The sequence below is a fragment of the Drosophila simulans genome, chromosome 2R (genome assembly GCF_016746395.2).
Source record: "Drosophila simulans strain w501 chromosome 2R, Prin_Dsim_3.1, whole genome shotgun sequence".
NCBI classification, from domain to species: domain Eukaryota; kingdom Metazoa; phylum Arthropoda; class Insecta; order Diptera; family Drosophilidae; genus Drosophila; species Drosophila simulans.
The window spans coordinates 2,728,835-2,738,697 of NC_052521.2; the positions used below are offsets into that span (position 1 = coordinate 2,728,835).

Sequence of the window (9,863 nt, forward strand, 5' to 3'; positions counted from 1 at the left end):
TCTTCGAACATGTTCTGTTCGAACATGTTCTGTTCGAACATGTTCTGTTCGAACATGTTCTGTTCGAAAATGTTCTCTTCAAACGTGTTCTGTTCGAACATTTTCTGTTCGAAAATGTTCTGTTCGAACATGTTCTGTTCGCACATGCTCTGTTCGAACATGTTCTGTTCGAACATGTTCTGTTCGAACATTTATCGTTCAAACATGTTCTGTTCCAACATGTTCTGTTCAAACATGTTCTGTTCGATCATGTTCTGTTCGATCATGTTCTGTTCAAACATGTTCTGTTTGAACATGTTCTGTTCAAACATGTTCTGTTCGCACATGCTCTGTTCGAACATGTTGTGTTCGAACATGTTCTGTTCGAAAATGTTCTCTTCGAACGTGTTCTGTTCGAACATTTTCTGTACGAAAATGTTCTGTTCGAACATGTTCTCTTCGAATGTGTTCTGTTCGAACATGTTCTGTTCGAAAATTTTTCGTTCGAACATGTTCTGTTCAAACATTTTCTGTTCGAACTTGTTCTGTTCGGACATTTTTCGTTCGATCATGTTCTGTTCGAACATTTTCTGTTCGAACATGTTCTGTTCGAACATTTTCTGTTCGAACATGTTCTGTTCGAACATCTTCTGTTCAAACATGTTCTGTTCGAACATCTTCTGTTCAAACATGTTCTGTTCGAAAATGTTCTCTTCGAACGTGTTCTGTTCGAACATTTTCTCTTCGAACGTGTTCTGTTCGAAAATTTTCTGTTCGAAAATGTTCTCTTCGAACATGTTCTGTTCGAACATGTTCTGTTCGAACATGTTCTGTTCGAACATGTTCTGTTCGAACATGTTCTGTTCGAAAATGTTCTGTTCGAAGAGAACATGTTCTGTTCGAAAATGTTCTCTTCGAACATGTTCTGAGCTGCTCGAACATGTTCTGTTCGGACATTTTTCGTTCGAACATGTTCTGTTCGAACATGTTCTGTTCGAACATGTTCTGTTTGAACGTGTTCTGTTCGAACATGTTCTGTTCGAACATGTTCTGTTCGAAAATGTTCTCTTCGAACATGTTCTGTTCGAAAATGTTCTCTCCGAACATGTTCTGTTCGAACATGTTATGTTCGAAGGTGTTCTGTTCGAAAATGTTCTCTCCGAACATGTTCTCTCCGAACATGTTCTGTTCGAACATGTTCTGTTCGAACATGTTCTGTTCGAACATGTTCTGTTCGAACATGTTCTGTTCGAACATGTTCTGTTCGAACATGTTCTGTTAGAACTGTTCGAACATGTTCTGTTCGATCATGTTGTTTAGCTATTGAGCTTTTTCAATAGCTGTTACGAATAATAAAAAACCGAAGAAAGTTTGTTTTTATTACGACACTGTTTATTTTGCGAATTGTTATTCTTTTACGATAGCGATAATTGAATGCGTAAGTTTGGTCTTTTCCGAAACACGAAGAATTGGCAACTGGCGGGACAGACAGCCGAAATGCAGCGCCCAAGCTTAACGTAGGTAGATACAAAAGGAACAAGGAATGGGCGCCGTACAGATAAATGCGTGCGAGAACAGCGGTTTGCACTATGGGCATCGCAACTGCTACCACTAACTAATTCGGCTTACAATATTAAATAATATAATTTAGTCTACTGCACAGTTTTTTCGGCTGCATGGCTCAACACATGTTCTGTTCGATCATGTTCTGTTCAAACATGTTCTGTTCGAACATGCTCTGTTCGCACATGTTCTGTTCGAACATGTTCTGTTCGAACATGTTCTGTTCGAACATGTTCTGTTCGAACATGTTCTGTTCGAACATGTTCTGTTCGAACATGTTCTGTTCGAGCATGATCTCTTCGAACATGTTCTGTTCGAACATGTTCTGTTTGAAAATGTTTTCTTCGAACGTGTTCTGTTCTAACATTTTATGTTCGAAAATGTTCTGTTCGAACATGTTTTGTTCGAACGTGTTCTGTTTGATCATGTTCTGTTCGAACATGTTCTGTTCAATCATGTTCTGTTCGAAAATGTTCTCTTCGAACATGTTCGGTTCGAAAATGTTCCCTTCGAACATGTCCTGTTCGAAAATGTTCTCTCCGAACATGTACTGGTCGAACATGTTCTGTTCCAAAATGTTCTCTTCGAACATGTTCGGTTCCAACATGTTCTGTTCGAACATGTTCTGTTCGATCATGTTCTGTTCAATCATGTTCTGTTCAAACATGTTCTCTTCGAACATTTGCTGTTTGAATATGGTCTGTTCAAACATTTTCTGTTCGAACATGTTCTGTTCGATCATGTTCTGTTCGATCATATTCTGTTTAAACATGTTCTGTTCACACATGTTCTCTTCGAATATGTTCTCTTTGAATATGTTCTGTTCGAACATGTTCTGTTCGAACTTGTTCTGTTCAAACATGTTCTGTTCGAACATGTTCTGTTCGAACATGTTCTGTTCGAACATGTTCTGTTCGAACATGTTCTGTTCGAACATGTTCTGTTCGAACATGTTTTGTTCGAACATGTTCTGTTTCTTCTGTTCGAACATGTTCTGTTCGAAAATGTTCTCTTCGAACGTGTTCTGTTCGAACATTTTCTCTTCGAACGTGTTCTGTTCGAACATGTTCTCTTCGAACATGTTTTGTTCGAAAATGTTCTCTTCGAACATGTTCTGTTCAAACATATTCTGTTCGAACATGTTCTGTTCAAACATGTTCTGTTCGAACATGTTCTGTTCAAACATGTTCTGTTCGAACATGTTCTGTTCAAACATGTTCTGTTCGAACATGTTTTGTTCGAACATGTTCTGTTCGAACAAGTTCTATTCTATTCTATTCATTTTATTTGTCTTGTAAATTTCTATCGATTTGTCCAAAACTTTTTGCCACGCCCAGCCTAACGCATAAGCAGTTTGTTTCGTAGAGTTCAAGAGCTAAAAGATCAACTCCAGTAACGGAGAGTAGAGTTTTTATGAGTTCGAGGTTTTAACGATTGTAAATGCTTTAAAGAAATGGCGAGTTTACCTTCTCTGCAAGCAATTTCCGATTGCGTTGATCATTCAGAAGAAGGACTTACCACTAAGAGTTTCTCGTTTGAAACTGGTATGAAACTTCGTCCAACATTTTCCGAACAATATAAAGTAAACTAAAAACCGATGAAAATTTAAAAAGGTTTATTAAAACACCGGTATACCGGCAAGAATACAAAACCAAGAAACCACTACATCCTATAATTTCAGCCAATCACGGCCTCGACTCCAACAAGGACAGACCCCAGCTCTTCCGCGTTGAGGACCGCACTGCCCACCGCTCGTAGGAGTGGGTGCCTGGCAGTTTTGAGACCTGCCTCCCATAGTCCGCCCATGTGCGAGGGGGTGCGAACGCAAATTCGCATAATTAATTGAGTCCGACTGCTCCTGGATCCACTCGCGATGAGCCTGGCAATGGCGACTCGCTCCGACGAAGTTTATCGCGTTGTCTTAATAAACTGACTGCCGAAAACCTCGTCGATCAATGAACCTTTGAAAAGCCAATAAAAAGAAGTCAGTACTTAGATCTGGTACAATCTCTATGTGAACCGCCTTGGACGCAAAACAAACATATAAGGCAACGTAGGACTTGTACTGAGGCCTTCCTCGAATTTTCAATGTTGTATAGACAGGTCCACAAAAATCAAAGCCACATATCGGAAATGGGCGGAGAGTAGGGAGTCTATCTGCGGGTTTCCCATAATTTGTGTCATCGGTCGATGCTTGAATTAAAAACAGCGCACACATGATCGACTGCAAAGTTCCAAAGCGATTACGATCCAAATACGCTGTCATAGAATGCTCAAAAGGGGTCGCGGGCTTACATGAAAATTTCAATGGTTCAGATGCCGAAACTAGCTCTGTACAAATTGGGAGCGTTTCGTCATCAGCGAGGCGAAGTTTGCATCATATGATATAGGAGAGTTAGCTAGTCGCCACACAACTCACAACAACGATAAGTGGCACCAGTGCCCGTGTCCTCATGAATGAATGGGTTCAATCCTTAAATACTTATGCTAACCTTACAACCTTTACGAACTTTTTCAATTTCTACTGACACGAATATGTTTAATGTGCACCACTAGGCGCGTCGCGGACAACAATTAGTTTACTTAAATAGCACAAAAGAAAAATTCTTTTACTGGAACTTTTTGATTTTAATATTTAAGCGCGGCTTAGATAACGAAAGATAATCGCACATCTGAGGTGCTCCAAAGTTGGCAGCATATGAGCTGCGAGACCCGACAATGAACCTTAGAAAAAATATAAATCCAATCTGTAATGGCCAATAATAATGTTTATTTCTATCTGGTTCCCACTGAATTTTATAATATTAAAAAAAAATTTGATTTATTTTATTTAAACGACGGGGTTAATGCCTACCATGTTTTTATTATTCTGATTAAAATTCTAGTCTCAAATATTCTTTGAGTTTGTTTTTATTACGACACTGTTTATTTTGCGAATTGTTATTCTTTTACGATAGCGATAATTGAATGCGTAAGTTTGGTCTTTTCCGAAACACGAAGAATTGGCAACTGGCGGGACAGACAGCCGAAATGCAGCGCCCAAGCTTAACGTAGGTAGATACAAAAGGAACAAGGAATGGGCGCCGTACAGATAAATGCGTGCGAGAATAGCGGTTTGCACTATGGGCATCGCAACTGCTACCACTAACTAATGTAATGATGAACTCCAATTAAGAACACAAGTCCGTTTTGAGTTGAATGCAGCCGTCGGGCTGACTTTATATTTATTCAATTTATTCTTTTGATTTTAGAGTAGGCAGAAATGGTTCTGCCAGCTCAACGTCTACAGAGTATCTGATTTTACAGTTTTGAATATATTTGGACTTAGGCTAATCCGCGTAGCTGCGCTGCCGGTACGCCAGCGGCGGAGCGGCGTTCTTATGTATATCTTATATATCTAGGCTTATCTGGAGAGCGAGCTATGTATGTACGTATATAATATGCATTTGGTCGGCGTGTGAATGCTGACCATGCACTTATACTTTTGGCCTTCAAGTGGGCAATGCACTTATACTTTGTGGCCTTCAAGTGGGCGATCATGTTACATCCGCCCTGGGCCTAACTGCGTGCATAAACATAAACATAAACATAGCAACAAAGTGCTGCCATATGTTAGTATGCTATTTTATTTAATTGTTCTTAATATTGCATAGGCACATACTACATCTCCCTCCTTTTGAAAAATAACGTAACCTAGTGAAGTTATTTTGATTATTAAATGCAAATTATTTCATTATTATTTATTTATTTTTTTTTTTTTTGTTTGTGTTTTTGTTTGAACAACAATAGTTGATTTTGTAATGCAAAGATAAAAATATACGTAGTGTATGGAAAATTTGTATAAATGATTAAGGAAAATATAAGTTTAAATTCGATCATGAATGAAATTTCTTTAATCTATCTTTATGAACTACTTGCTTTTTATTTTTATTAGTAAGTAGCGTAATATTGTTATTATCTCCTATGCTTTCTATCTTATAGGGCCCCGTGTATTTAAAGTCTAATTTATGACCTACCTCATTTCTTAGTAAAACTTTATCTCCTACTTCTAACTCTATGTCATTTACTTTTAAGTCATAATTTTCCTTATTTTTCTCTTTTTGTGCTTCAAGAAGTTTTCTTGCTCTAGCATATGCTACTTCTAACCTATATTTACTCTCCTTAGCGTAATCATCTATGTTATATATTGGTTCTATGCTATGTAGTTTATTAAAATGTTTTGGTAAATTACTTGTTCTACCGAAAACTAATTCATATGGACAGTAATTATGTACCATAGATGGGGTCGTATTGAAGCAGTATACGAAATATTGAAGCCATACGTCCCAATCGGTTTTGTCCGCCGATATGTAGGATCGTATATACTCGTTTAAAGTTCTATGACTTCTTTCTACTACTCCAACTGTCTGGTGGTGATGAGCTGTTGATGTTATATTTTTTATTTTCAAATATTTACATAGGTCAGTAATTATTGAATTCTTATACTCTGTTCCCATGTCCGTTATGAACGTCTTCATTGGACCGTACTTTAGAATAAAAGATTCAAATATAGCTTTTGCGACTGTTTTTGCGCTTTTATTTGCTATTGGTATGGCAACTAAGTACTTGGTTAAATCACATATGAGAGTGACTGCGTACTCGTTACCATTTTCTGACTTAGGTAGTGGACCAATTGTGTCCACGACAACTCTATCGAAAGCATGTTCTGGTGTGTCGGTTATAGTCATTGGGGTCTTTATATGCTTTGTTGTTTTTGCTTTTTGGCATTTTTGACATTTTCTTACGTACTCTTTTATGTATTTACTCATATTTTTCCAATAGTAATGTCTTTTGACCTTGGCCAAGGTTTTTGTAATGCCTGTATGCCCTCCTTGTATTGGATCATCATGTAGTGTAGACAATATAGCTTCTTTTTCTTTTTCATTATTTATTTGGGTCACCGGGATAAGTAGCGCTACTTTTAAATTCTTTAATATTTTATTGCCCATATTTTTAAATTCATCTATTGAAACGTGTTCAAAGATTTTCTTCCACGGTGCCATTTTGATTTGGCTGATATCATATATACCGGCTTGCAATTCAAGCCTTTGGAAGAATTGATCTAAATCAAGAATTCCATTAGTATAAAGATCACCAACATCATATCTTGCAATGATTTTCTTTCCATGTTTAAATAAACATATCGTGTCATTTAATTGCAATGTCACTACTTTTCGTACCTCGTCATTTGTTATGACTTCGTATACGTTGGGCTCTGAAGCTATTTCTTTGGTTTGTTCGTGCAAATCCAATTGTTCTTTTCCTGCGCAGGATTTTTGTCTACTTTGAAATCTTGTAGTGACTTTTAATATATTTCCAGTTATTTCTTTTAGCTCTTTGATGGTTATTCTTGATAACGCATCAGCTACATGATTGTCTTTGCCCTTTAGATACTCTACTGTAAAATTATATTCCTCTAATTCAAGCCTTATTCTTGTCAATTTAGAACTGGGGTTCACCATCGAGAATAAATATGTCAATGGTCTATGGTCTGTTTTCACAGTGAAGTGTTTTCCGTAAATGTATGGTCTGAAATGTACTATTGCCCAATGAATTGCTGCTAACTCTTGTTCTGTTGTACTCTTATTGCTTTCACCTTTCGTAAAAGCTCTTGATGCATAAGCAACTGGGAGTTGGTGGCCATTATGGTTTTGAGTTAAAACTGCGCCACACGCTTGCTTGCTTGCATCTGTTGTTATGCAAAATTCTTTGCTGAAGTCTGGGTACTGCAAAAGTGTTGGGTTAATTAGCTGAGATTTTAAATGTATGAATGCTTTTTGACATTCATCTGTCCACTCGAATGGAACATTCTTTTTACATAATCTTGTTATGTGCCGCGAATAGTCGGCGAAATTTTTGATAAAACGTCTGTAATAATTGCAAAATGCTACAAAACGTCTAGCGCTGTCCGCATCATGTGGAACTGGGTAGTTCTGAATGACATCATATTTTTTGTCATCCGGCAAAATTCCTTTGTCTGTGCATTTATGTCCCAAAAATGTGACTTCATGCATGAAAAATGAACATTTTTCAGGATGTAACTTTAGGTTGTATTCCCTGCATTTACCAAAAACTTCAGTGAGGTTTTTAAGCATATGTTTTTCGGAACAACCTATGACTATTAAGTCATCCATATAAAGGAATGCCTGAGACGGTTCTATTCCGGAGAATGCTATAGTCATCATTCTTTGGAATGAATTAGGCGCTATTTTTAAGCCAAATGGCAATCGCGTGAAACGATATGAGCCATTGTTGGTTGAGAAAGATGTTATATCTCTCGAGCCTTCATCTAGTTCGATTTGATGAAAACCTGACATTAAATCAAGGCAGGAGAAATATTTTGCTCGACCAAGTTGGTCCAAAATATCATCTATTCTCGGTAGTGGAAATTTGTCAGCTAAAAGTTTCTTATTAATTTGGCGATAGTCTATTACTAATCTCCATTTCTTTTTATCTGAATTTGGGCTTGACTTTTTAGGTACTAATAGCAAAGGGCTATTGTACTGTGAAACTGATGGTTCAACTATTTTATCTTTTATTAATTTCTGAACTTGGGCTTGCATTTCTTCTACTTGACTATGAGGACTTCTATAATTTTTTGTGTATACCGGCTCATCATCTTTTAATCTCAACTGTTGTTTATAAAAATTATTAACTGTTATTGGTTCTGATTCTAATGCAAATATATCTATATATTCGCTGCATATATTTTCTAATTGTGATTTGAACAATTCGGGGAAATTTTTCTTTAATTGAGATAAGACAGTTTTATTTCTATTTTCACTATTTTCCTGAACTACATTGTAGTTCGAAAGAGGTTCATATTTTAAAGTGTCCATATTAACTAATTGGTCAGAATCTGTCGTGTTTAAAATTCGGACAACTGTATTACTTGATGTTGCGATTGTATTTGCAACATAAATACCAGTTTGAATTTCCTGGTTTGGAATTAAAATGTTATCATCTTTGGATGATACTATTAATCTTCGGACAACTTGGGATCTTGCTGGTAATAAAGTTGTGTTAATACCAGAGCTGTATGTTATGGGAATATAAATTGGAAATTTCAAATTGTTTGGTCTAATTATGAACCAATCTTCTTCTGTGTTTAAATCAATTTGGCAATTATATTTTTTAATGAAATCTATTCCTATTATTCCATCACACGGTATGGGAAAATTTTTATCTACTAAATGAAAGTCGTGTGGGATAATGTATTTACCTGTCTGTATCTCAATAAAAGTCTGTCCTCGAGACTGAATTTTCTGTTGGCTTATGCCTTGAATGTTTATTTTGTTAGTTATTTGAATATTAGAAAATCTGTCAGAGTTCTCTTTGAGAATAGAGATATCTGCACCTGTATCAAGTAGAAAAACTAGTTTTACGCCTGTTTCGGCATGAATGAATGTAGAAAATATGTTGAGATTATAATTGATGGCGTATACTCTACGATCTTCTTCTACTGATCTTGGATTACTCGTACATTTGCATTATTTCCGTTATAGTTGTTCTGATTGTTGTTACGGCCTCTATTTCCATTATTGCGGCCTCTGTTATAGCCATTATAGCGGTTATTATTATTATTTCCATTATAGCGGTTTTGATAACCGTTATTCTGGTAACCGTTATTTTGGTAACCGTTATTGTAGTTGCCTCTATTACTATTGTTATTGAAGCCTCTACCTCGGTTACCACCTCTATTGGCATTTCCGTATCCTCTGTTGGATCTGTTACCTCTAAAGTACATCACTTTATTGATGTCACCGGTAACTCTTGTACTCGTTCTTATGTATGCGCTAATCGCTGCATCCATAGTGGTGCAAGTCCCTGCTTCCAGTACTGTTTTTATACTTTCGTGCTCAGCACGATTTATCATTGTGTCTATTGCCTCTTTAGTGCTTAGACCAGTGGCATGTTCGAGAGGTATACCCTCATCGATAAAGGAAGCTTCTAATAGCTTTCTCAGTCTATCAACTTCAGCGGTGAATTGCATTGCAGTTTTACCTCTTTGCTGAACTGTTGCTAGTTTTGCCTTGACATTACTGGAAGTTTCACCTACGACTACTTTCTGCAATTTGTTTATAATTGCCGGAATCGTCGTTTCATTTTCAACTGAGTTCAAAATTGTGCCAATTATTTTTGATTTAATGACCTCAACTGCAATGTCTTCATATGGTCCTTTAGCTAGGTCTACCAATTTGATTGCCTTAATGAATCTTTGTAAATGGATCTTTTGTCCATCAAATTCTGGCACTGTGCAAGCGACTTCCTTGATGTACGAC

At 36.8% G+C, this 9,863-nt stretch overlaps 1 protein-coding gene across 1 annotated transcript; it reads right to left on the bottom strand.

Moving 5' to 3' along the window:
• Window positions 1–9,040: 9,040 nt before the first annotated feature.
• Window positions 9,041–9,574, bottom strand: LOC123327063 (GATA zinc finger domain-containing protein 4-like). The gene has a single exon (XM_044922393.1). The coding sequence runs from the start codon at window positions 9,572–9,574 to the stop codon at window positions 9,041–9,043; it is 534 nt and encodes a 177-aa protein (XP_044778328.1).
• Window positions 9,575–9,863: the final 289 nt, after the last annotated feature.

What these genes read in the sequence shown, in the direction of transcription:
- LOC123327063 (XM_044922393.1), bottom strand. Translation starts at nt 9,574, where the DNA reads ATGCAATTCACCGCTGAAGTTGATAGACTGAGAAAGCTATTAGAAGCT.